Source organism: Vitis vinifera, chromosome 7 (assembly GCF_030704535.1).
Source record: "Vitis vinifera cultivar Pinot Noir 40024 chromosome 7, ASM3070453v1".
In the NCBI taxonomy this organism is placed as follows: domain Eukaryota; kingdom Viridiplantae; phylum Streptophyta; class Magnoliopsida; order Vitales; family Vitaceae; genus Vitis; species Vitis vinifera.
Genome location: NC_081811.1, coordinates 16,604,959 through 16,632,823, shown reverse-complemented (window position 1 = coordinate 16,632,823; position 27,865 = coordinate 16,604,959). Strand labels below are relative to the sequence as shown.

Sequence of the window (27,865 nt, the reverse complement as noted above, 5' to 3'; positions counted from 1 at the left end):
TCCTTAAGATCCCCTTGTCATCAGCCACCAGCACAAAACATAGGTGGTTGCCCATTCTTGATGAAATTACTAATCAAGTTTGAAATCATCCCATCACGTCCTTGTGAGAAATCAAAGCCTGTAAACGGTTGAACCCTTACCCTCCTTTAAGCACCAATCCTACTCCAAAACCTTGAACTTTTCCAAAATTGCTCTCCGCCAAATCTCTCTCTCTTGTGAATTTCCAAAGCATTTTAAAGGATAAATGGGTTTCTAATCCCTAAGCCTTCTTTCTTCTATTGAGTCCAAATTGTGGACCACTTGATTGAATGGATCTCCACATGCGAAAAGGAAAATAAATAAGAATCTTTATAAATTTTTGTTGGTGATTTCAAACAAAGACCAAAATATTGAATGAAGACATATGGTAGAAGTCTAAAAAATTGGTTTTGGTCTTTGCTTAATTAGTGCTAAATTAAGTAGTGCATTTTTTTAGTGCTGCATTACACTAGTGAAAAACTTATTAACATCAGCCAAATGTTTAGTGTTAATGCAATTTGATAATGAAAAAAATTAAGGTCTAAAAAATGGGTTATTTCATAATTTATTCATGCATGCAATGCAATTATGAAATTATTTAAATATTCTTTAGTAGTATTATGTCAGTAACATGTTAACACAACATATTGTGTAAGCATAGTCTATAAAACGATTACAAATGAATAAAATCTTATTAAAAAGATAAAAATGCTTAAGCCCTCCATAGAGAAATGTATGGTTTCACAGTGGAGTCAGTCCTTTGAAATCATTATTGAGGAGGTCAATGGAGGATTTGGAAAAGGTGAGCTTGTTCCAGTTGCTAGAGGAGGTGGAAGCTTGTTGCAATACAGTAGACAGGAAGGAGTTTTGCAAGGTTTGGGAGAAAGGAGGGAGTTTTTTCAAGATGAATTTCTGTTCAAACAGAGTTGGGAATTTTATTCAATTTCAGTTAAATCTGTGGGGGCCAAGAGGTTCACACTGGTCTTCCTTGAAGACAGAGGAGCGGTGGGAGGGTGGTCCATTATGGCCAAGAAGTTGAGGGATCTTGGTGTGGTCTCTTTCCCCCAAATTCAAAGTGGAGAGATGTTGCACCAGAGGTTAAAGGAGGGTAGCAGAAGGCAGGTAATGCTCGCAAAAGGGTCTTTCTTTAAGGTAGTGTAGAGGGAAAATGGTGTAATGGATGAAGCGTTGTGGCTTCAATTAGGCTTGTTAGAGGTGCAACAGAGGGAGGAGATTATGGAGAGATGTTTAATGGGGAAATGGGGGGAGTTTTTCTGATCCTGCTCTTGATTTGCCTGCATTGAAGAGGTAGGGGCTATTTAAAGGCTTCACACTTAAAAGGGGGTGTGAAGCTTTCCTTACTTGGAGGTGCTGTCATTCTCTTTGATTTTCAAGAAAGCTCTGATGCAATGCTTGTTTTGAGTAGTGGACGAAGGAGGTTCCAGAACAAATTAATTTTTTGGGATAGTTGGGCTCTTGAAGTTGGGTGCTTCTATAACAGGTGCACGTGAAAGAAGTCTAGGTGAGAATTTTGGGGTTGCCATTGCATTTGTGGTGCTAGGAGGTGTTTAGAAAGTTGGGTGACCATTGTAGAGGTTTTGTGGCCGTAGATGAAGATATGGCTCACTATAGCAATTTGTGGTAGGCAAGAATTTTTGTGAAATCTGATGGGAGAAGAATGCCGGGATCTTTGCAGCTGGTGGTTAGCCAGGCAGGTTTTTTTTGCCCATTTGTGGTGGGAAGTTCCCCCATGGTTGTCTTGGGTGGTTACAAGAAAGGGTTGCAATGAGCTAGAGGTTAGGGGTAAAGAGGTGGGGGAGCCATGTGCTTGAAGAAGCGTGGAGGGCTTTTCTTTGTCATTAAAGGTTGGGGTGGAGGACATGTTGCTAGTTGAAGATAGTTCAAGTAGGAAGCTAATGGCTTGCTTTGTTGTTCTTGCAAAAGTCCTTATAGGTAGGTTAGAGGTGGGAGTTGAGGGGGGTAGTAGGTTTGCAATGTTGATGGGTATGTCATGGTGGGCCATAAGTGTGTCACAAAAGTCCAAAGTAAAATGGTGTGGGCAACAGGTGGGAATGAGGGAGTGGGCCACAGGTCGAGTAAATGGGCCAAAGATGAGTTGGTAAAGGTTGCAGCAGTGGACCGAGTTGAGGTGGGCCTTTAAAAAGGGATGGGCATGGGAGAGCCCTTTCTTCAAAAGGTAGCTTTAGGCTATGTTGCATGGGTTTGGGTATGAGTGTTGAATGCGGGTATTTGTCAAGTTTCTGAACCTTCATAACTTAAATTTTAGGATACAGGGATTTTGCTAAAAGGATCCAAAAAACAGGCGGCTACTGGGATACAACATAATAAAAGAAACATCAATTAAAAATAAATTGGAAATGAAGATTTCCTTCCCATATTTTTTGTCCTTAAATGTTTTTACAAAAAATTATTTTTTAGCTAGCACTTTTTTCCTTTAATGAAATTATCACTAAAAAAATTTGAAAGAATAAAATGATATCTATGAAAAAAATAAAGCAACCATGCCCTAGGTAAAATAGGAGTGTCCAACTAGGATCTCGTGCCCACACCCATATCATGTCATGTTGACACGAGTATGCTGGTGAAATTGAAGGATCTGGGTATCATAGGCTTCAAGTATGATTATGAGAGCAAGATTGCATTATTTATTTTTCTGATATACTCGATAAATAATATTCACTTTTAACAATGCCTAATGCATAAAATTCATTTAAGCTCTTTAGATATCCTTAAGAATAATTTATCCACTTGGACAAGCCATGGAAAATCATCATGCTTTAGAGCTTCTTCATCTTTACTTCAAAACAAATGATTTAATCTTTTCCTGGTCAAGAGATTTCTTCAATCTCTTCTCAAGATCCATGATGGTTAGGCTCAACTGAAACTAGTATCTCAACTTCTATAGCATGTCATGTGATCCCTGGTAAGGCTTCCTTTTGCCCATCTGAACTGGTTTCCTAATGACCAATTATCAGAATTCAACATGAGAAGGCCATACAAAGGGCACAAATTTCTTTAGTTGCTGAACACTACTGTCACTTACTTTCTAGAACTCCTATACTGAAAGTAGTGAATCCTAGAACCTATAAAATTGGTGAATAGCCTAATCTTGGAATCCTGTCATTTTCATACATTAGATTGACCGGCTAATGTGGGTAGGCATAGTGTGAGTGTGGTTGTTGAAAAAGAAACATGAACTTTTGGATGTGCACTCAATGTTTTAAAAAGCAAAATGTGGTCTTAAAACATTTTGCCCAAATGAGGCAAGGTGAAAGCCTTGAGATGGAGCAATGCTAAGCCTCAACTTAAACAATAATTAAATAAATAATAATGAAAAACAAGAGAAAAAATCCCAAACAATCGAAAAAATACTAATAAAATCACATGAAAATTGAATAATAAGGAAATTGTACAATTCATAATAATTAAACAAATCATTTGTTTGTCTATAGTCTCTAATTTAGTTCCTCTTTCCCTCTTATAAAATCCAACTCTTCTCACAACTTCGTCAAATAATCTTTAACACCATCATCACTATGACTAGCAGGATCCTCCAAAGAATCATAATTATATCCAATTATTTTATTATTCCTCTCATCATGTCAATGTTTACCTGTTCTTCTTAATCCATCAGTTGTATTGATCTTTTTCCGACACTTACCAATAATTGGATAGTGATTATATATGAGCTTAGCTGCTACATGGCCAAACAAACCCTTTGTAAAAGGTTTAACCTTAGTCTTAGAACATAAAACAAAACTTATCTATACTAGAACACCATAGCACAATTCATTAAATCCATTGAATATTGAGTTTTTACATTGTAGCTTCTTGTTTTTTTATTCTTGTTGTTTAGTTTTTTCATTGGTGGGAGGATTCCTCATCTTTCTTTTGTATTTCTTATTTCTATCTATATATCTTTTTGTTGTTTCCTATCAAAAAAAAAAAAAAAACCTCTTATAAAAGGCCCTAAATCTATTAAAAGCCTTCAAAAATTTTGAGGCTTAAGTCTAGATTAATCTTTACTCAAGTTGTAAGCCTCAATAGCCTTTGAAAACACTCAATTTACTCATAGGCTTACGATTTTTTTTATCTTGCAGTCCTGTGCATCCAATAACGAATGTGGTACCATTGAGTCTGGTGCTTTTTGTTTCTCTTGTTAAGGAGGCATTTGAGGACTGGGTGAGTTCATGATAATTTTTCCCTTTGCATGGGATGTCTGCCATAATATCCGGTGTTATTCTAGGTTAACCAGCGCCAGGATTTCTATGTAGTAGATGTCATTTTGCGTTAGTCTTAATATATGGAACAATTTTTCTAACTCCTGAAATTTGTTTTCTTTATGCCATTTTTGTTCAACAGAAGCGGCTACAAAATGATAAGGCAATAAACAATGCCCTTATAGATGTGTTGCAAGATCAAAAGTGGGAACGTATTCCCTGGAAGAAGTTGCAGGTTGGAGATATTGTTAAAGTAAGTACATTTTTCAGCCTCCTCATTTCTTTGTGCTCTTAAATAGCACTAGTAATGCTGGCAGTCTCATTCTCTGTTCCAGAGGCAATTACAGTTGCTGCATATGTTCAATCCTTGTCCATTAGTTTTCTTCCATTTTCTTTTCTCCTCTGATGGATGACCATTTTTTTGGTTCCTCCTGGGACTTGAATCTAGAACCTCTCATGTTTCTACCTAAACCCTTGCCTCTTGAGTTAAGCCACAAGGGCAGCTATTTTTTTTTTTTGGCTATTAACCTTACTTTCTGACAAAATAGTTTTGTTGCACGATATATTTATGCTTGTACCACTATTACGATTGTGGTGTTATTTTTTGCACACATCCCATATTAACTATTATTTCTTTTTGTATAGTGTCATCTCCTGTATAGGTAAAGGGGTGTGTGTGTGTGTGTTTGTATAAATGTCTTTTGTGTGCGTATTGGTCATTCTTGCATGACCAATATAATACTATACTAGTGTTTCATTCTTAATCATCTTTATTGCCCATTATACTTGCTATTCATATTTGTTTTGTAAGGCATGTGTATAAAAGTGTGAATTTTTTTTCTAATTTTTTTTGTCCGTTTATTTCATTAGAATGGGTTTGCATCATTTTCTGTGTGTATTTTTTTTGACACATGGTATTTTTTGGATTTTTGTGGTTGGATGTTTTGTATAGTGACCTTGAAGATATAGTTCACTTAGCATTAGGAACTTGCTACTTTTGCAGAATTTTTGGTCTCATTTGATGGGCTAGGCAACCCTAGTTGCCCTGGATTTTTGGATTTGGGAATGACAGTGGAATGCTGCCATAGGTCTTGGTCATCCAGTATTGGGGTTGTGCTCAGGATTTGTTTTTTCATTCGTGAGGGTGTGGAAGGATAGCTGTCTTGTCACGATGCAATTTCTGGGTGACCCGGAACTTGACCCTTTGACTCTAGGTCAAAGATTTGACCCTAAGGGTTACTCCTATCCAAGCTAGCAGTTAACTTCTATATCCTGAATTTTATTTACTCAATAATAATTAAATGATTCTCACAATATACTTAATATTCAAATTTCAAAAATCCTCCTAAATTTGACGTGTCACTAAAAACCCAGGTATTACATGTCTCCTAGCAAGACTTATGTAGAATGTGCCAACTTCATGGGGGAAATGAAGCATTTTGATTGTATAATAAATCTAAGTCTTGGAGTGGTGATTGTCTTGTTTATCTGGTGTTCAATTTTTGTGGTTATAATATATGTTGAATATAATGTATTTATAGTGTACAATCTTTCTTTCCTTTCTTAATATAGGTCACATATATGATAGTTAGTTCAACCTAGCCTTGTATATATATATTTCTCTATTGTAAGAAGTGAACAACATGAATGAGAATTAAGGTTCTCTCTCTCTCTCTCTCTCTTTTAACATGGTATCAGAGCCAAGGGAGAAAACTTTATTCTTTCTGGTTTACCCGTGTAATTAATTCCGGGAATCCGTCCAGTGACCGTGTTTCATTTCGGTCACCTTTTCCATCTCCCAAAGCTTTCCGGTCAGACATATCGTGGTCAGAAAACCCTCATCACCGTCAACATTTTTCCAGCGATATTTTTCGGCAACTTTTTTTCCCCTGACGATATTTTCCGACATCGACCACATCATCAGGAGTGCAAAGAGGAGATTTGCAACTTTTCTCAAAGCATCGGAGCCAAAAACCGATCCACGTGCCTCCCATGCGCCATTTTTCTCCGGCGGCTTGAATCCCACGCACCGACGCGTGAGGGCGCGTGACCCACTTTCTAGTTTCGAGCTTCTACCAGCAGGCTTGTCCGGCATCGTCTTGCACTTCTAAGCCTCCGTCTGTCCTCTCCGAACCCTGCTTTTCCATTTTTTTGGCATTTCAACCTCCGCGGGTCTTCTTTCAGCCTCTTCCGCCCTCTGATAGCAGCTCCCTTCCTTGGCCGAGACCTGTGTGTGCCTTGGGAAGGCCTCTTCTTCATCTCTAGTCACTTTTCTCCTTTGTTTGGGTTCCGACATACTAGGTTCTTCTTCCACAACTGTGATCTGACCTCCCTTTAGGGCTCTCTTCGATCCAAACGTGATTCAATCTTAGGTGAAGTGGATATAGTGACTAAAAATCCTATTTTTACATCCATCATCTTTGGATCTCCTACTATCACATCGGAAAAATTGATTGGTAGTGAGAATTATCTCTCTTGGTAAGCGTCCGTAGAACTCTGGTTTATGGGACAAGGTTATGAGGATCATCTTGTTATACCTGAGGATGCTATACCTGATGTTGACAAAGTGCAATGGAAGAAAATCGATGCACAATTATGCAGCGTATTATGACAATCTGTTTATCCCAAAATTTTACATCATCTTCGTGCCTACAAAACCTGTTTTAAATTTTGGACTTAGGCTAAAGGATTATACACGAATGATATTCAACGATTTTATAAGGTGGTTTTTGATATTGTTCATGTGAGACAGTAGGACATGGATCCGTCTACTTATATTGGCCGGATTGCGTCTCTTAAGGAGGAGTTCTTAACTTTGATGCCTTTCACTAATGGTGTTGAAGCTCAACAAATACAGATTGACAAGTTCTTTATGGTGTTAACCCTCATTGGCCTCCGTCCAGATCTTGAGTCTGTCCGAGATCAGATTCTTGCTAGTCCATCAATACCATCATTGGATGATGTGTTCGCTAGTCTCTTATGCCTCTCCTCTACTCAGACCTTGTTGACTGATGGTCCTTCAGATTCATTTGTGTTAGCCTCTTAGACTAACTCTCGAGGAGGACGTAGTGGCAATCGGGGTCGAGGACAACGTCCTCAGTGCACCTATTATAATAAGCTTGGTCACACTCAAGATCGTTGCTATCAGTGACATGGACGGCCTCCTCGCACTGCCCACATTGCTTAGTCATCTGATCCTCTGCTATCTCGATCTGACTCCGCTGCGAGCTCCACATCTCAGAGTATCACCCTTACTGGTAGTGATTATGATGCCTATCTCCGATATCAGGTAGCCACATCAGCTTTTGTTGCCTAGACCGGTAATGTCTCTGTCTGCTTTATTGAGTTTCCTTATCTTGTCCCGTGGATTCTAGATTCTAGATCATCTGATCATATCTCTAGTAATAAACACCTTTTCTCCTCTATTACTACTACCTTTGCCTTACCTACTATTACTTTAGCTAATGGTTCCCAAACTATGGCTAAAGGTATTGGTTTGACTCATCCTCTCCCTTCCCTACCTCTCCATTTTGTCCTTTATGCCCTTGAGTGTCCTTTTAATCTTATTTCCATCAGCAAAATAACTCGCACTCTTAACTGTTCTATCACTTTTTCTGATAAATTTGTGATCTTGTAGGACCGGAGTACGGGGAAGACGATGGGCATAGGGCATGAGTCTCAAGGCCTCTATCACCTCACATCACCTTCATCTCCTGCAGCTTGCATTTCCACCGATGCTCCTTTTCTCATTCACAGTCGTCTGGGTCATCTTAGTCTCTCCAAGTTCCAGAAGATGGTCCCTCGTTTTTCCACTTTATCGTCGCTTGCGTGTGAGTCGTGTCAGCTTGGGAAATATATTAGTGTCTCGTTTCCAAAGCGTTTGAATAATCGGGCAAAGTCTCCTTTTGAACTTGTCCACATTGATGTTTGGGGTCCATGTTGGACCGTGTCTACTTTAGGATTTCAGTATTTTGTCACTTTCATTGATGACTATTCAAGATGTACTTCGTTATTTTTAATGAAAAATCGAGCTGAGTTATTCTTTATTTTCCAGAAATTTTATGTTGAAATCCAAACACAATTCAATGTTTCTATTCGAGTGTTACGCAGTGACAATGCTCGGGAATATTTTTCTACACCCTTTACTTCTTTTATGTCCCAACATGGGATCCTCCATCAGTCATCTTGTGCTCATACTCCTCAACAAAATGGGGTTGCTGAACGTAAAAATTGACATCTTGTCGAGATAACTCGTACCCTCCTTCACCATAGTCATGTTCCTTTTCGTTTTTGGGGGTATGCTGTTCTTACAACCTGTTACTTGATTAATCGTATGCCATCATCTATATTACATGACCAAATCCCTCATTCCCTCCTTTTTCCTACCTAACCTATTTATTTCCTTCCTCCTCGTGTCTTTGGCTGTACTTGTTTTGTTCATACTCTCACACCTGGACAGGACAAGCTCTCCGCCAAGGCTACGAAATGCATCTTCTTGGGATACTCTCGACTTCAGAAGGGCTATCGTTGTTATTCCCTCGACACTCATCATTATTTTCTCTCCGCTGATGTCACCTTCTTTGAGGACTCTCCATTCTTCTCATCCTCTGAATCTCTTCCCATTTCTGAAGTATTGCCACTTCCCTATATATCCCCCCCTTCAGATGTGCTCTCTTGTCCTCTTCAGGTTTATCATCGTCGACATCGTGCTGTTACTCCTCCTCTTTATTCAGCTAAGGTACCTGATGACTCATCTCTTGTCCCACCAATTTCTCCTACCCCGACCCTATCATCTATTGACCATTTGCCTATTGCTCTTCGGAAAGGTAATTGATCTACTCGTAATCCTCATCCTATTTATAATTTTTTGAGCTACCATCGATTATCTTCATCCTATTCTGCCTTTATCTCTACTTTATCCTCTGTTTCTCTTCCTTAGAGCACTAGTGAGGCACTTTCTCATCCTGGGTGGCAACAGGCAATGGTTGATGAAATGGCTGCTCTGCACTCCAATGACACATGAAATCTTGTTTCTTTACCTCCTGGTAAATCTACAGTTTGATGTCGTTGGGTCTACACTGTTAAAGTTGGTCCTGATGGTCAGGTTGATCGCCTTAAGGCCTGCTTGGTTGCTAAAGGTTATACTCAAATTTATGGTTGTGACTATGGTGACACCTTCTCTCCTGTTGCCAAGATTGCTTCTGTTCGCTTATTTCTCTCCATGGCAGCTATGTGTCATTGGCCTCTTCATCAGTTGGATATTAAGAATGCTTTCCTTCATGGTGAACTTCTCGAGGAAGTGTATATGGAGCAACCACCTGGTTTTGTTGCTCAAGGGGAGTATGGTTTAGTGTGCAAGTTACGCCGCTCTTTATATGGCTTGAAATAGTCTCATTGGGCATGGTTTGGGCGTTTTAGTTCAGTTGTTCAAGAGTTTGGAATGTTTCGGAGTGAAGCAGATCATTCAGTTTTCTATCATCATAACTCTTCGATCTAGTGCATCTATTTGGTAGTTTATGTGGATGACATTGTCATTACAGGCAGTGATCATGAGGGTATCCAAAGACTAAAGCAACACCTTTTCAACCACTTTCAAACCAAAGACTTGGGCAAACTCAAGTACTTTTTGGGACTTGAAATAGCTTAATCCCGTTCAGGTGTGGTTATGTCACAAAGGAAGTATGCCTTAGACATCTTGGAAGAAACAGGTATGTTAGAATGTAAACTTGTTGACACTCCTATGGATCCAAATGTCAAACTTGTACCAGGATAGGGGGAGCCTCTAAGAGATCCTGGAAGATATCGACGACTTGTAGGCAAACTGAACTACCTCACCATCACTCGGCCAGACATCTCTTTTCCTGTGAGTGTGGTTAGTCGATTTCTACAGTCACCATGTGACAACCATTGGGATGCTGTGATCCGCATTGTTCTATATATTAAAGGAACACTAGGCCAAGGTAGGTTGTATGAAGACAGGGGCCATACCCAAATTGTTGGTTACACAGATGCAGACTGGGCTGGTTCACCCTCAGATAGGCATTCCACCTCAGGGTATTGTGTTTTTATTAGAGGTAACTCAATATCCTGGAAGAGTAAGAAACAAGATGTAGTGGCCAGATCAAGCGCCGAAGCTGAGAGTTAAGGAAGTTGGAAAGCTCGGTCAATTATCATGTAGCTGGAAGGGGGTAGGAAGTGTGGAAAGAAGGGTTGGGAGTTGGTTTCAGTTAATCAATGAAGCTGAGAATGCTTTCTTTGAATGTTAGAGGGGCCAATGACAAATAGAAAAGAAAAGTAATTAAGTCCCTAATTAGATTGCAAAGAGTGGATGTGGTTTGCTTACAGGAAGAGCTTTTCATGATAAAGAACAGAATGACCAAGTGATAAAAGTTTTGTTCCTTTGTAATCTTTCATCTTGGGTTAGCGTGTACTTAAGTGAAGGGTCAATGTCCTTGTTTGTTTTTGTACGGTGGGTGGGTTCTTCTTGAGGGTTAGGGTATTTTTTATGGTTCTGCTTTCTTGGCTTTGCTTCAGGTGCCTCTTGTATATGTCCTGTGTACTTTGGTGTAGTTTCTTCTTTTTCTAATTTATACATAACCTTCTTTGCCTATCAAAAAGATAAAGCTGAATGGTGATGAAGAGTTAAACTAGCAGGACTAAATGGTCGGGATTCAAGGCATTATTCAGTTGTGTTGAATTCTGTTGCATACACTTGGAAATCACAGATGTACAGGAAATCGTCTTAATGTTAACCTGCCCAAGTTTGTACTGTTTTTTCTTCTATTACAGAATTTGTGGGGGCCTGTGGAGGGGGAAACTTAGCATTTTTTTCGTAAACAAATTTACAAGTGTACTTTTTGTGTCTAACTTGAAAATGATATAGCCATTCTCCTTTGAGAAGAAGATTTATGATCCTAGGTCATGTTTAGTTTGGCAGAGTGCAGTCCACAGGATATGGATATCCCAAGATATCGTATTAGTCTGGATATTTGAACTGTATGATATCCCATTCTGGTGTTCTCTATTTGGTCAGAATAAGGTCTATTTTGATTATCATTTTTTGGTGGTCGACTGAAATCATGTCATTTGTTGATTATGCGTGAATCTACACTATAATTTTGAAGAGAAAAACATCAAATGAACATGGAATTCATCAAGGGAAATGACTGAGCTTGATTAAAAATAATCAAAAGTTCCCAGTTTGATTTTAAAATAAGATGGTGATAGGGAGACTCACACATGAATAGTGATTGGATAGCTAGTAGGATCTTCTTGAAATTGACTGAGAAGCTATACAGCGGTGTTGTTTGAAGAGAAAAGATGGACTCCTTGCAAATTAAGGATGTGGTGTAGTTTGAAGAATAGAGTAACTGTTTGTAAAATGAATAAGTTTAAAAACCTAGACCTTAATTATGTCAAGGTGGTTGTATCATAAACCTCTGGGATTTTATTTACATGGTATGAAAGTCTCACTCTCCTCATAGATCTCTATATCCAATCAAGGGATACAAGTGTTGCTATGAATAAATTATCTTGTCCTCTTAACCTACATAATAGTGACCCAAAAGTTTGAATACGATTGCATTTCTTATCCCATGTGTTTAACCAGATGTTGCTGAATTTATGTTGCTTTTTAATTGATTAGGATATATATATATATATATTTTTGATAAGTAAAAGCAATTGTATTAAGAAAGCCTGATGTACACCTGAAAGTATACAGGATGTATACAAGGCAACAAGGCCAAAAAGAAAAGGAAGAGCAACAAAATCACCCTCTTACATCCCAACCAATCAATGAAATCGAAAATGGACCATGATGTACAATCTACATGCACCCTAACCCAATCTGAAAACATGTACAAAAAAGACCATAAAATAGTTTGATCCGCTAATTCAGTATCTTCAAAGACTTCTATTTTTCTCCTTCCATAAGGTCCAAAATAAACATAAAGGGGCTGCATTCCATGCCTTTTTTATTTTCTTTGCAACAAAGGAGCCGTTTTTTAATATAAGAAATTTCTAGAAGTTCTGTACAAAATTGTGCATTTCTCTGATTGCAGGTTAAGCAGGATGGTTTCTTTCCTGCAGATATTCTGTTCCTTGCTGGTACAAACCCAGATGGTGTTTGCTACATTGAGGTTTTTTTCCCTTCTTTTATACCCTATTTGAGTAATTCTTTATTTTTTGGAGCTTAACACAGTTAATCTGATAGAGTGGGATTTTTTTTTTTATGGTAATTCATTTTATTCATTTTTTGGTTTGTTTTTTTCCTTGCTGTTTTCTTTTAATCACAGACTGCAAATCTGGATGGTGAAACAAATTTGAAGATCAGAAAAGCATTGGAAAAGACTTGGGACTACTTGACTCCAGAAAAAGCCTCAGAATTCAAAGGTCTGGGCAAAACTTATTCTGCAAGCTATATTACTAAGGATGTTTTGAGCTTTTCTAGAACTTATTTAAGATGGAAAAGTTTTCTTATATCTGAAGCCGCAGCTTTAGGCAGTATTTAAATCTGAATTAGAGTTAGGCAAAGAAAGTGGGTTTACCATTAGAGAAGTGGCAAATGTGACCTATGAGAAAACATTTTAAGAAACAATAGTCCTTTGACTTGAATTTCTTTTATTTCTTTTTCTCATTTCCCACTTTATTTGTTTGTTTTGTTATTTTTTTCCCTGAAAAATGCAAGAGAAGTGGAGGGATGGAAATAAAAATAGAGCACTCTCTCTTAATTTTATTTGCAAACAGGGTAACCCATAGATATTTATTTTATTTTATTTTTTATTTTTTTTAATAGGTAAAGAGAAATAGTATATTTAGAAAGAGGAGATGCCAAAAACAGTTCCCTCAAGTATACAGGAAATATAGAGCAAAAGCCTAAAGGCTTGCCCTAGAGGGAAAGGGAAAGAAACAAAACAATCACCTACCCTTACTTTGAGCCTAACCAATCAATGAGGTTAACAAGAGAATTAAGGTTCATATCCACAAACACCTTAGACCAAGACCACAAATTACATACAAAAGAATTTTTCAATATTTGGATTGGTAACCCCTCATTGTCAAACGCTAACAAGTTTCTTTCCTTCAACATTGTCCAAAATATACATAAAGGAGCCACTTGCCAAACCTTTTTACGAGCTTTACCTACGAAGGACCCATGCCACCCAAGGAGAGTTTCCTTAACTGAGCAGGGGAGAACCTAAGACACCCCTAAGAGGGAAAAGAGCAGATGCCAAAGAACTCACGACTTTGCATAGTGAAGAAGAATGTGATTGATCGTTTCGACTTCAAAGTGTCAAAGGAAACATCCATTTGCCAAATGGAACCCTCTCCTTTGGATCTGGTCCAGAGTTAAAACCTTTTCCCCAAGTTGCCTCCCAAGCAAAGAAAGCCACCTTAGGTGGTGTACAAACTCTCTAGATGCTGCTACTAGGGAACAAAATAGGGTCTTCGGGCTGCAAAATGGAATAAAGAGATTTGATCGAGAAGTTCCCACACCTTGATGCCGTCCAAATCACCTTGTCACCCACATCCTTGTGTATCCTAGTTGTTTGAATCTTTAGCAAAAAACGCTCCACATAATCTAACTCCCAATCATTTAAGGCCCTAGAGAATCGATGGGTCCAACTACCCCTTTCATCCTCGGGGTTCCAAATTTCTGCCACCCAAGCTTCCTTAGACAAAATGAGGGCAAATAAGGAAGAGAAAAAAATTACAAAGTGGCTAATCTCTACACCACTTGGTTCCTCCAGAATCCCACTCTTTGACCATTACCCTCTTTGACCATTATCCACTTGGAAGGCCAATCTATTACTCAAAATATCCCACTCCTTTCTTATAGCTTCCCACAACCTCACACCATACAACATCTTCTCCGTACTTATGACTAATAAGTTGCTTCCAAAGGGCCTCTCTTTCATTGGCATACTGTTAACTCCATTTGCATAAGAGGGCTTTATTCATTGTAGAGAGATTACTCACACCCAATCCTCTCTTCTTTTTCTCCAAATAGACCATTTTCCATCTTATTAGATGCGGTTTCTGCACAAGAGCCCCACCACCCCAAAGAAAAATACCTTTGAATCTTCTCCAACTGCAACTTCACCAGCCTCAGCATACAAAGAGAGACATGAAATACATTGACATGCTAGAAAGAGTGCTACAAATTAAAGTGAGCCTCTCTCCCTTAGAGATATATTGTCTTGTCCACATGGCTAACCTTTTTCAGAATCTGTCTTCAACACGATCCCAAACTGCCATAGATTTGAAAGGAGCCCCCAAAGGAAGACGTAGGTAGCGAGAAGGAAGGCTGCCCACCTTACACCCTAACTCCAAGGCCAAGTCATCAACATTTTCCACCCTTCCATTATGGCTAAGGGAAGGGGATAGAAATACGGACTATTTCCATCGTATGGCAACAGCGCATCGAAGAGTTAATTCCCTGGACAGAATCAAGATAAATGGGGTGTGGTTATCAGAGGAACAAGAAGTGAGGGAAGGGGTAGCGAACGCCTTTCAGCAGCTGCTCTCAGAAAATTCGGATTGGAAGGCGGATATAGAGGGATTGCATTTAAAGCAAATCAGCCAGCAGAAAGCGGAGTTGTTGGAGCTCCTTTTTCCTGAGTCTGAGGTCCTTGCTGGTTTAATGGATATGAATGGGGACAAAGCCCTAGGATCGGACGGGTTCACTGTGGCTTTTTGGCAAAGCTGCCGGGATTTCGTAAAGGAGGAGATATTGGATATGTTTAAGGAGTTTCATGAGCAGAGTTCTTTCATTAGGAGCCTCAACAATATGTTTCTAGTATTTTTACTGAAGAAAAGGGGGGCTGAGGACCTTGGGGATTATAGACCCATCGGCCTTTTAGGGGGGTTGTATAAATTGTTGGCTAAGGTGCTAGCCAGTAGACTCAAGAAAGTGATAGGAAAAGTGGTTTCCCCCGATCAGAATGCGTTTGTAACAGGGAGACAGATTCTAGATGCCTCTTTAATTGCAAATGAGGTGATTGATTCATGGCTAAAAAGGGGAGAGAAAGACCTAATTTGCAAATTGGATATAGAGAAGGAATATGACAACATTAATTGGTAGTTTTTGCTGAAGGTTTTGCAAAAAATGGGGTTTGGGCCGAAGTGGCTGGGATGGATGTGGAGTTGTATATCTACAGCCAAGTTTTTAGTTTTGGTGAACGGAGTACCAGCCGGGTTCTTTCCAAGCTCCAAGGGGTTGCGTCAAGGGGATCCTCTTTCCCCCTATCTATTTGTTATGGGAATGGAAGTGTTAAGTGCTCTAATTAGGAGGGCCATTGAAGGGGATTTTATCTCTGGGTGTAACATATGGCGAGGTAGAAGACAGACTGTCAATATTTCACACCTACTCTTTGCTGATGATACAGTTGTTTTCTGTGAGGCAAAAAAAGAATATATAACGCACTTGAGTTGGATTCTATTTTGGTTTGAAGCTGCTTCAGGGTTAAGGATTAATTTGGCAAAAAGTGAAATTTTACCGGTTGGGGAGGTGGAAGAGGTGGATGAGATGGCAGTGGAACTAGGGTGTAGGGTGGGACAGCTGCCTGCAGTTTACTTGGGGCTGCCATTGGGGGCGCCAAATAAGGCCTCTTCCGTGTGGGATGGGGTGGATGAGAGAGTGAGGAGGAGATTGGCCCTTTGGAAATGTCAATATATATCCAAAGGTGGGAGAATTACTCTTATAAAGACCACGATGGCTAGTACGCCCTTGTATCAAATGTCCCTTTTCCGCATGCCAAAGATAGTGGCAAGGAGGTTAGAAAAGTTGCAAAGAGATTTTTTGTGGGGAGGGAGTAATCTGGAAAAGAAAGCCCACTTAGTCAATTGGGAGGTGGTTTGTGCGGATAAGGAAAAGGGGAGGCTTGGCTTAAGAAAGCTAGCCCTTTTGAACAAAGCTTTGCTTGGCAAATGGTTATGGAGACTTGCTTGCGTCAAGGAGGATCTTTGGAAGCAGGTGCTTATGGCAAAGTATGGGCAAGAGGATTTTGGTTGGAGGACAAAGAAGGCAAATGAGGCGTTTGGAGTAGGGGTTTGGAAGGAGATTCTGAAGGAATCTGTTTGGTGCTGGGAAAATTTGGTGTTTAAAGTGGGAAAAGGCACCAAAATCAGATTCTGTACTAATCTTTGGTGTGGGTGTACAATACTGTCCCAAAGATTCCCGCATCTTTATGCTATGGCTGTGCACAAGAATGCCATAGTGGAAGAGATGTGGGACCAGAATTTTGGCCAAGGTGGCTGGAATTTAAGGTTCCTTGGGGACTGAAATGATTGGGAATTGGACATGGTTGGCAATTTGCTTCTTGATTTGAGGGGTCACAGGATTATTATGGAGGAAGACTCGGTTTTTTGGAAGGAAGGAAGAAACGGGCAGTTTGGTGTCAAGAAAGCGTACAACCTGTTGGCAAGCCCCATTGCTGCCGTTTTTCTAAAAAGTAATGTTTGGGTGGATAGAGTTCCAACCAAAATTGCGTTTTTTGCGTGGGAAGCCGCTTGGGGGAAGGTACTTACTCTTGATAGGCTTCAGAAAAGAAGGTGGCAGCTTCCTAATTGTTGTTTCTTATGTGGGAGCGACGAGGAAATGGTAAATCATATTCTAATACATTGTACAGTGGCCAGAGTGCTGTGGGATATTGTTCTTGGTTTGTTTGGCGTTCAGTGGGTTTTTCTAGAAACTGTAAAGGGGGTTTTATTTAGTTAGAGGAGCTCTTTTGTGGGGAAAAAAAGGAAAAAAATTTGGAAATCCATTCCGTTGTACATTTTTTGGACGGTTTGGAAAGAGAGGAATAGACTAGCTTTTTTGGGGGGGGGGGGGGGGGTGGGGGTTGTTAGCAATTCAGAAGCTTAAAAATTCTTTTGTTTGTAATTTATGGGGTTGGGCTAAACTGTATATTGGAGAGGGGCCGCTCTCCCTTATAGGTTTTTTGGAATGGTTAGCTTCTAGTTAAGAGTTGGTGAGTTTTTGTTTATCTTTTTTGGTTGCAAGGCCTTAGCCGCCTTGTATACTCCCTGTATGCTTTGTGGCTTTTTTGCCTCTTGTCAATACATGCTGCGTTTATCCATAAAAAAAAAAAAAAACATTTTCCACCTTTCCCACTAGAATTAGCCTTCAAAGTTGATTCTCAAACCAAATCAAGCCTTGAACCACATTAGAAGCCAACTCAGATTAGTCATTTTGCCTTGAGAGATTGCGGAGGAAAATCATTCTTAGAAAATTTGGGGAGGTGGAGGGGGGTTGGACTACTAGAGGGGTGGGGGATTCTTTTGGGATGAGCCTTTGGAAAGACATTAGAAAAGGGTGGAAAGAGTTTAGTTTTAGAACTAATATCTGAATAGGAAGTGGTAGACGTACAAGATTTTGGTGTGAGAGGTAGGGACGGGAGTCTAAGTTGAAAGATGTTTACACTTTTCAGGATAACATCCCACAAAAATGCTACAGTGGCAGACTTATGGGAAAGAGAAGGGAGTAGAGGTGGTCGTTGAGAGTTTAAATTTAGAAGACCCTTCCAAGATTGGGAGTTAGAGGAGGTGAAAAATGCAAGAAGGGGAGAACACTTTAATTTGGAAAGATGATAGGAGGGGAAAATTCAATGTGAAGTCATATTACAATTCTCTAAGGGCTGAGAATAATTTAATATTCTTAGTCAAAGAGATATGGGGCTCCCGTGCTCCTCTTAGAACATGTTTTTTTGCTTAGGAAGTTGTTTGGGGGAAGATCTTAACTATAGATACTTTAATGAAGAGGGTATGATCCATGATCAACAAATGCAACCTTTATAAAGATGGTGAAGAATCAACTGATTACATTCTTATTCATTGTAATTAGACAAGAGAGCTTTGGACCTTGTTAGTAGTCTTCGGTTTGGTTTAAGTGTTTTCCAACTTTAGTGAGAAATCTTCTCCTACAATAGAAACTTAAGGGGCTAGAGAAGAAGAAAAGAGTAGTTTGAACGCTTGGCTTCGATTTGCTTATTTTGGTGTATTTGGAAAAAGCGCATCTGGAGGACTTCCGAAGATGAAGATTTGTTGGATTAAAGATTGAGGGATTTTTTCATTTGGTGGCTTTTAGAGTGGTCCAAAGATTCATTGGAATTGGAGAATCCCTCTATTTTGAATTTCCTAGATGCACTTTATTTTGGCGCTTTGCACTTCTTTAGGATATCTCTGTTTTAATTGATGCTTGTTTTGGTTTATTCTGTGTATACTACTTGTATACGTAGGGTGTGCCCTCTTTTTTTTGGCTTTTCTTAATACATGCTTTTGTTGTTTATCAAACAAAAAGGAGGGTTGTCAAATTGAGTTCATTGTGTATATAATGCCCTTGAGGCCTGACTGAAGTGGTAAAGGGATGGGGAGGGTTTGTGGGAGGTTCCAGGTTCAAGTCTCAATGGGGACAAAATTTTACCTATTAGAAAAAAAAAAAAAAAAAAAAAAAGTGTTCATTGGGTATATAATTCCTGCGAACATAACTCTATGTGTAGCAAGGAGTTGTTGGATAGTTATTTTTTCACTTCTTGATGGATCTTCATTGCTGAAAGTTTTCCATATTAGCTTCTTTGCCTGATTATTGTCGGGAAGATGACATTTGCAAACAGGTTCTACTGAAAATTCGTTAGTTTAGGTGATATGTCTGATTATTGTAGGGTGTAAACAGTTGTAACGAGTATGTGGTTTGTTGCAGATGAGGTTGTTTGCTAAATCATTTTGATCAGATGATATATATGTGTGCCAAAATACTGGTAATTTTACTGCTACCACTTAAAGGTTGACGTGGGATCAAACATTACTCAGTTCACATCTCTTCATTTAGCCTAGTCTATATCCACAGCTTATGCAACTCTATACCGATGCCCCGCTACTACTTAATTAATTAATTAATGGCTAAGTTCTTTCATAACCGGAGCTTTCCTTAACCAGCTGACCTTACTTTGTAACCTTAGCCTCCCTTTCTTTATAGTTTGACTTAGTGACTTCGTAACCTTAACGTACTTTCTTTCTTACTGTAGCATGGGCCTTCACCACTTCAAATGGGTTTTTCTTCCTATTTTCTTTTTTGAATTAGAAACAACAGGGCCTTACTTATTCAGGGGGGATGAAAGACTAAGAAAGGGATTATGGGGCTTTATGATTGGAGAAAGGGAAGGGGCGTGGTTGGTGCGTCACTGGGTTCAATTTTTGGGCTGTCTTTTAAGATGATTGCTTCCAAGAGAAGTCTTTATTTCAGTCAAAAAAATTACAATCAAGTTCATCATGTTGCATGCTTTCTCTTTTTAATTTTCTTACAAGTTTATTTATTTTATAACTGCAGGTGAAGTACAGTGTGAGCAACCAAACAATTCATTGTACACATTCACTGGAAATCTTATAATCCAAAAGCAAACTTTACCCCTCAGTCCAAATCAAATACTTTTGAGAGTATGATCTCATTTTCCTTTTTCTCATTCATTCGTAAATTGTTATCTTTATGTCAATAGGGGTTAAAGTCAGCACATGCTTCTTGCTTGCTTCTCAGTTCTCGTACATTTTTGTGACCTTTGGCTATTATATATTCTTGCAAGTTGCAGCCCTTGAATCTCTGTTAGGACTTTGTTAAAGTAGCTCTTTTATGCAATTTTAATTCTCTGAACAAGAATATTCTATTGAGCTTTGTTGAATTGAATGAAATATTAACCCCTTTTTGTTCGGTTGAATGACATATTGCCCCCTTTTTATTTGATTGACTAATTTATCCATCTTCTGGATTTCCTTGTTTGATCATCCCCCCACTGTTCTTAAATAATTAATTTTTATTTTGCTGTATACTCTTGATAGGTGAATCTGAATGGCTTACTGATTTACTATATGTTTTCAGGGATGCAGTCTAAGGAATACTGAATACATAGTTGGGGCTGTTATTTTTACAGGACATGAAACAAAGGTTTGTTGTCATAGAGTGAAGTTTAATTATAGCATGAAGTTCAAATCATACTTCCCATTTTTTTTCTTTCTGCTCCTTTCCCTGTTAGGCTGTGGTATCCTCAATTCAATGATGATGGAAGTAGTTTCTTTGTCTATTGAAATTGATCCTTTTTTGTATGATTTTCAATCAACTTAGCATTTTTGTGAAAATAATGACATCTGCTTTCATAAGCTTGGATCCCTGACTCTTAAAGCTGTTTTCTTCCACTCCTATGGATGATATTAGATTCTTTGAAAATTTTATAGCAACATGTGCTAGGGATCTAGCTTCCTTGCTCTTGTATTCTTTGGTATGTCTCTCTTGCTCCATTCATCTCTTATGTTTACACTTCTTGTTTAATGTGGGGCTTGTGGCTGCTACCCATGATTGCAGGTTATGATGAATGCCATGAATGTTCCTTCCAAAAGGAGTACTTTAGAAAGGAAACTTGACAAACTTATACTGGCTCTTTTCGGTGGCCTGTTCCTCATGTGTCTCATTGGAGCCATAGCCAGGTGGTGCCATAAGCTAGTCTTTGTTCTTTCTGTGTTTCTATTATTTTGGACTTTGGCTTTCATAATATGGTTTCCATACCTTTGTGAGTTTTCCTCATGATGATGTTTTTGCTCATTAATTTTCCAGTGGTGTATTCATAAACCGCAAGTACTACTACTTAGGCCTTGGTGCAAGTGTTGAAAATCAGTTTAACCCAAGCAACAGATTTCTGGTACTACTTGCTTACTGTGCAATGAAAGAGATCTCTGAAATTAGACCCGGTTCTTTTGTTTCTGGGGTTTCCATTCATTTTCTCCTTTAATTCTGGTTATTGGTCTTACAGGTTGCTACTCTGACTATGTTTACCTTAATTACTCTGTATTCAACGATTATCCCTATTTCCCTATATGTTTCCATTGAGGTAGGTGGTGTTGTGTGTTATAATGTTGTTTTTTGCTGAACTATGGATATGACTTTTGTTAAAGGTTTCTTTTAATTCTTCTTTCCACAACCTCAGATGATCAAATTTATCCAATCCACTCAATTTATTAACAAGGACTTGCATATGTACCATGTTGAAACCAATACCCCTGCACTGGCACGGACTTCCAATCTGAATGAGGAACTTGGACAGGTAAATAGATGATATATTAATCTTTCTTGAATCAGATGCTACCATAGTTCTTTATAATTCTAAACAAATAAACTAGTATTTCCAATATAGTGTTTAATTTTAAGAAAAAGAAAAAAAGAAAAAAAACTTTTATTTCAATTCTTATTGACTTGTTCTTTGTTAATTTACCTTTATAATTTACTGTTAAGGTTTTCTAGTGAGCCATTTTTTTTTGCAATGTTTGTTTGATCAGGTAGAGTATATATTTTCTGACAAAACTGGAACCCTAACAAGGAATTTAATGGAGTTCTTTAAGTGTTCAATTGGGGGAGAGGTCTATGGAACTGGTATTACTGAAATAGAGAAGGGGGGAGCAGAGCGCCGTGGAATAAAACTTGAGGAGGTACACTTGGCTATGATATTTTGATAAATGATATAACTTGCTGATTGTGTATTAGTAATTTTAACTTTGTTAGATTTCTCATAGGTGCATAAATCCAGTAAGGCTGTACATGAGAAGGGCTTTAATTTTGATGATGCTCGGCTCATGCTCGGTGCTTGGAGGAATGAGCCTGATCCTGATGCATGCAAGGTAGATTAGTGTATTTGAACTGTTAACACATTTTCCATGGAAAACATTGCATCACTATATGTATTGCTTTTTTTTATTTTATTTTTTATTTTTTTATTGTTATCATATGTAGATGCATGTGGTACATGCACAATTCTACTATATTTGGCAAGCTTTGAGAAGGACCATTGTTGAGCTTTTTCCTTACAATAATTCTTATATTATTCTTTTAAAACAATTTTAAAAACACTATAAGAGTATTTGTTGTGTTTTTTTCTTTCTTGTCTCCTCTGCAAGACAAAAACTTCTAGTACTTATCATTTGATGATGCGTGTTTTGTGCTCTACATTAAAGGAAGCCTAATTCTTCTATCTTTTGTATTTGAAGGCCTGTGTAGTTTTTGCTAGAAGAAGAGGTTTTTATTTTTATTTTTAAACCAGAAACAAACAATTCATTGATATTATTTTTTTAAGTACAACCAAAGGTTCAGAAATCTTTAAAAAAACACAAAGGATAATTAAAAAAGAAGGGAGAAGTACCTAACTAGAGCATCAAGATATCTATATAGATCAAGGGTCAAGAACATGCACAAAATATTTTTTAATAACTAGTAGTGTTTTTTAGTTCTCTCTCTTTTATGGCAATGCCTTTTGGCAACTTTTGTATAGGTCCAGTTTATTCTGTTGTATAGCTTCCTTCACTTTTATTTACAATATTTTCTTGCTTACTTATCAATTCTTTTTAATAGGTAAATTTTTGTGCCCATTGAGACTTGAATTTGGAACCTCCCACAAACCCTCCCCAACCCTTAACCACTTGATCCAGGCCTCAAGGGCAAGAACATACAGAAAATGTGGAAACAATGTTCTAATCAAGGAGTAATCCCTTAAAAAATAAACCATTTGGTTGGCTCCATGTTTTGCAGAACAATTTGCACTATCACTAGCTAAACTTGGGGACTAAGAAAAGAAACAACCTAAGTTGCTAGCTAGATCTAGAATTTAATGAGGCCATATGTCATACTTTCAAGGATATTTTTCCGATTTAGACACCTATCAGATCACTATTGCAGAATCCCTTCCACCAATAAATTAAAAGGATGAAATGCCTTGACTTATAATAAGCCCTCTAAAAAACTTAAAATCTCTATGTCAATAGCCAGCTACTCTCTTACTAGTTTAGAGAAGGCTTACAACATTGGACCATGTTTCTCAGCCTGTTTCTCAGCCTGGGGTTACCTAGAGTATGCTTATCAAAGTTTGACTTAATCAAACTCATTGGAGGCGAGGTCCATATTGAAAGCAACTTAGTATCTACCCTTTTTTTTTTTTTTTTGATAAGCGAGAGCAGAAAATATATTAAAGAAGGCCGAAAGGCCGCACCGCATACAGGAGGTATACAAAGCAGCCACAAGGCCAAAAAAACAAAAACAGGAACACCTCACTAGCCCTTAAGGGACCGCTACCCACTCCAAGAATCCTATAAGTGAAGAGGACTCCTCTCCCCTATACAACTTAGCCCAACTCCACAGACTACATACAAAAGAATTCTTAAGAGTCTGAATAGCCAAAAGACCCCCTCTAAAAGCTAACCTATTTTTTTCCTTCTACACCGTCCAAAAAATACATAACGGAATGGTCTTCCATATCTTCTTCTTTTTTTTACCCACAAAAGGGCCCCGCCAACAGAACAACGCCTCTTTGACCTTCTCTGGAAACACCCACTGAACCCCAAATAAGGCAAAGGCGATTTCCCAAAGGGTCCTAACCACTGTACAGTGTAAAAGAATGTGATTTACATTTTCCTCTTCACAACCACACAAAAAACAACAATTTGGAAGTTGCCACCCACGCATTTGCAGCCTATCCAACGTGAGGATTTTTTCCCAAGTAGCCTCCCACGCAAAAAAAGCCACTTTGGTTGGGACCTTATCCACCCAAATATTTTTTCCCCGAAAGACAAGAGGATTAGGGGCTGCCAGCAGATTGTAAGCCACCCGAATCCGAAAACTGGCAGAATCCCCTCCTTTCCAAAGCACCGAATCCTCCTCTGGGGTTACCCTGATGTCCCTTAGCAAAAAGAGCAAATCTTCAATTAACACCAGCTCCCAATCATTAGAATCTCTAACCAATCTGAGATTCCACCCTCCTTGGCCAAGCCTTGGGTCCCACACATCATTCACCAATTCATTACTGCACACTGCCAAGGCAAAAATCTGGGGAAACGCTTGGGACAGCGCTACGTTGCCGCACCAATGATCAGTCCAGAACCTGATCTTAGTCCCCCTTCCCACCTTGAACTTCATGTTATTCCAGCACCAACACATTTCCTTTAAAATCTCCTTCCAAACTCCCACTCCAAAGGGCCCCCGAGCATCCTTAGATTTTCAACCACAGCCCTCCAACCCATGCTTCACCCCGATCACCTTCTTCCACAAGACATCCTTCTCAACGGAAAATCTCCAAATCCACTTGCCCAATAAGGCCTTGTTCAATAACCCCATCCTCCTAATACCAAGACCCCCCTTCTCCTTTTGAGTACATACCACCTTCCAATTAATTAAATGGATTTTCCTACCCGTGTTTCCCCCTCCCCAAAGAAAATCTCTTTGTAATTTCTCAAGCCTTTTAGCCACTGACTTAGGCATTCTAAAGATGGACATTTGATAAATGGGAATGCTAGCTAAGGTGCTCTTAATAAGGGTGATTCTCCCGCCCTTAGACAAGTATTGTCTTTTCCAACGGGCAAGTCTTCTCCTCATTCTTTCCTCCACCCCGTCCCACGTGGACAAGGCCTTGTGCCGGGCCCCAAGGGGCAGCCCCAAGGGGCAGCCCCAAGTATTTAACCGGAAAGCTTCCGATTCTGCAGCCTAATTCCACCGCCATTTCCTCAATATTATCAATCTCCCCTACTGGAATCAGCTCACTCTTGGCCAGATTGATCCTAAGCCTAGAAGCCGCCTCAAACCACGCCAAAATCCATCCAAGATGAGTTAATTGATCCTTGCTGGCCTCGCAGAAGAGAATAGTGTCATCTGCAAAGAGCAGATGAGACACCATAATCTCCGCATCCCCTCTACCTTTTAGCCTACAACTAGAAATGAATTTCCCCTGCACTGCCCGCCTAATGAGTGCACTCAGCACTTCCATGCCCAAGATGAAAAGATAAGGAGAAATTGGGTCTCTTTGACGCAGACCTTTAGAGCTGGAGAAGAAGCCTGCTGGAACCTCGTTAATAAGGACAGAAAATTTTGCCATTGAAAAACACCACCACATCCAATCCATCCAACGTGACCCAAAGCCCATCTTTTTCAAGACCTTCATAAGGAAGCTCCAGCTGATGTTGTCGTAGGCTTTCTCAATATCCAATTTGCACACCAGCCCCTTTTCTTTCCTCTTCTGCCAGAAGTCAACCACCTCATTAGCTATGAGAGAGGCGTCAAGAATTTGTCTCCCCCTCACGAACGCATTCTGATCAGCCGAAACCACCTTATCTAACACCATTTTCAGCCTATTGGCCAACACTTTAGCCAATAGCTTGTACAGCCCCCCTAGCAGACTGATAGGCCGAAACTCCCCTAGGTCCTCAACCCCACCTTTTTTTGGGATGATGACCAAGAAAGTAGCATTCAGACTTTTGGCAAGAGACTTCTGATCGTAGAATTCCTTGAACAACTCTACTATCTCCTCCTTAGCGAAGTCCCAACAAGCTTGCCAAAAGGCCACGGTAAACCCATCCGGGCCAGGGGCCTTATCGCCATTCATATCCATCAGAGCAGAGAATATTTCTTCTTCAGTAAAGGGGACCTCCAAAGCTTCAGCTTCACTAAGGTCAAGACTTTTAAGATGCAACCCCTCTAAGTCGGCTCTCCACCCTAGTTCTTCCCTTAGCTGGTGCTGAAAGGCCTTGACAATCCCCTCCCTCACCTCCTGCTCCTCCACCAATTCCACCCCATTTATTTTAATTCTGTCCAAAAAGTTATTTCTCCAGTGGGCACTAGCCATCTTGTGAAAGAACCCTGTATTCTTATCTCCTTCTCTAAGCCACAGCTCCCTAGACACTTGTCTCCAATGGGCTTCTTCCAAAAGAACCCACTTCTTGAAGTTCTCCTTAGATTCATTTTTCAGATCCGTTTCTCTTTTTGAGAGGTAGGGCTTTCCACCCTGTCCCAAAACTCAATTTGCCTAAGGGCTGAGCTTTTGTTCACTTCCACTCTACCAAAAACATCCCTGTTCCACACTTTAATTTTTTCCTTCATCTCCTTCATTTTAGCAGCCATTCTAAAACTAGCCCTTCCTACTCTTTCCCCTCCTTGCCACCATTCCCGAAGGAGCTCCTTAAACCCATCCACCTTGAGCCACATGTTTTCAAACCTGAACGGAGAGGGTCCCCAGCTCATCCCGCCCCCCTTCAACAAAATGGGGAAGTGATCAGAGGTAGGCCTAGGAAGCCTACACTGAACAACCCCCCTGAAGATATCTAACCAACCCTGGGATACCAGGAAGCGATCCAATCTAGCCCAAGTCTGGTTGCCCCTGCCCCCACTCCAAGAGTACACACCCCCCTGCAAAGGGAGATCAATGAGGGCAAGGTCATCCACCACCTGAGCAAACCTACGCATTGCTCCATTAAGGTTACCCTGCCTGCTCCTATCCCTTTGAGATAAGGTAACATTAAAGTCCCCTCCTAAACACCAAGGCTCTTCCCAAATACCCTTTATCGCTCCTAACTCCTCCCACAACTCCTCCCTCTCCTTCCTGTTACACGGCCCATAAACTCCAGTAAAAATCCAAACCACTCCGTTTCAACATTCTTCAACCTACACGATATAGAGAAATTACCCACCTCCATCTCCAACAGCTCCAAAGATCTCTTATCCCAGCAAACCAAAATACCACCCGCTGAGCCTTAGGCTCCCATAGCCCCCCAATCAAGAAACCTCCCAGAGCCCAGACTCCTCACCACCCCCTCTGTCATAGACTGAATTTTCGTCTCCTGAATGCAAACTAAGTCCGCCCTTTGACTCCTGATCATGGCTTTGATCACTTTCCTTTTAGAGCTATCATTAGCTCCCCGAACATTCCAACTCACCAACCTTAGCTTCATAAAACAGCTGGATACTGGCCCCCTCTTCCTTGCACAATGCCTTTCTGCTTCCTTCCCCCTTCATAATTGATGGACCATTCAAGTCTCTTCAGTTCCCTCTCAAATTTCGAATTTTCTAAGAGAGATTTGTTGTGCACTTTTTCCCATCTTTTTCTGATTTTGACCATAAAATCCAAAATGTCCTTCTCTAAACCCACTGTTGAAAACCCCAAGAACTGATTGAACCTTGCCAACTCACTCTCCTCCCAGCTGGCCTCCCTCCAATCCCTGATTTCTGGAACCGACTCACCAACGAGACAGAGTTCCTTTCCATTGGATCCCATCACGCCATTATTATCATCCAAAATCTCCCGACAATCCACAGTCTTCATTACTACAGGCATCCTTCCAATCATCCTCCGGTCCATAAAATCCCTCTGGGATGCGTCTAGAACCACCCCAGAACGGTCGTAATACTCCCCCGGTGGAGTTCGACCAGAAAAAGAAGAAGGGGGAGAAGGAGAAACACACACCAACGACCCAAAGACATTAGAGGCATTCCCATACCTCAAGGCTTCCTCCATTAGAGCGTCATCTGTCTTTGAGTTCTCCTCCAAGCTTTGCTCCTCAGCCGAAGGCCTCCACAGTCCATCCGTCACCAATAGAACCGACCAGGACTGGTCAAGGCCCCCCACAGAGCTTGGGCCTGCCCCATTTAAGGGACGGGCCCCCCTCAAATGGGCGTCGTCCGCGTAAAAGACCAGAGACGAGACCGGACCTCGAACCCCTAGTCCAGCCCCTCCAATCAGCTTCTTCGAGGCCCGCCCATCATCAAGAGACAGCCCAAGATGGTACGGCCCAGACTCGCAAGGAAAGGCCGTGGG

At 40.0% G+C, this 27,865-nt stretch overlaps 1 protein-coding gene across 1 annotated transcript in view; it reads left to right on the top strand.

The window, feature by feature from the left end:
- Window positions 1-27,865, top strand: part of LOC100264484 (phospholipid-transporting ATPase 3) — a 55,823-nt gene that overhangs the window by 6,339 nt on the left and 21,619 nt on the right. The window contains exons 4-15 of the mRNA XM_059738068.1: window positions 4,140-4,221; window positions 4,402-4,512; window positions 12,323-12,400; window positions 12,557-12,653; window positions 19,588-19,694; window positions 20,131-20,196; window positions 20,611-20,732; window positions 20,860-20,944; window positions 21,056-21,133; window positions 21,230-21,346; window positions 21,579-21,728; window positions 21,813-21,917. Coding sequence (XP_059594051.1) covers window positions 4,140-4,221; window positions 4,402-4,512; window positions 12,323-12,400; window positions 12,557-12,653; window positions 19,588-19,694; window positions 20,131-20,196; window positions 20,611-20,732; window positions 20,860-20,944; window positions 21,056-21,133; window positions 21,230-21,346; window positions 21,579-21,728; window positions 21,813-21,917 — 1,198 coding nt within the window. The remainder of the gene's footprint in view (window positions 1-4,139; window positions 4,222-4,401; window positions 4,513-12,322; window positions 12,401-12,556; window positions 12,654-19,587; window positions 19,695-20,130; window positions 20,197-20,610; window positions 20,733-20,859; window positions 20,945-21,055; window positions 21,134-21,229; window positions 21,347-21,578; window positions 21,729-21,812; window positions 21,918-27,865) is intronic.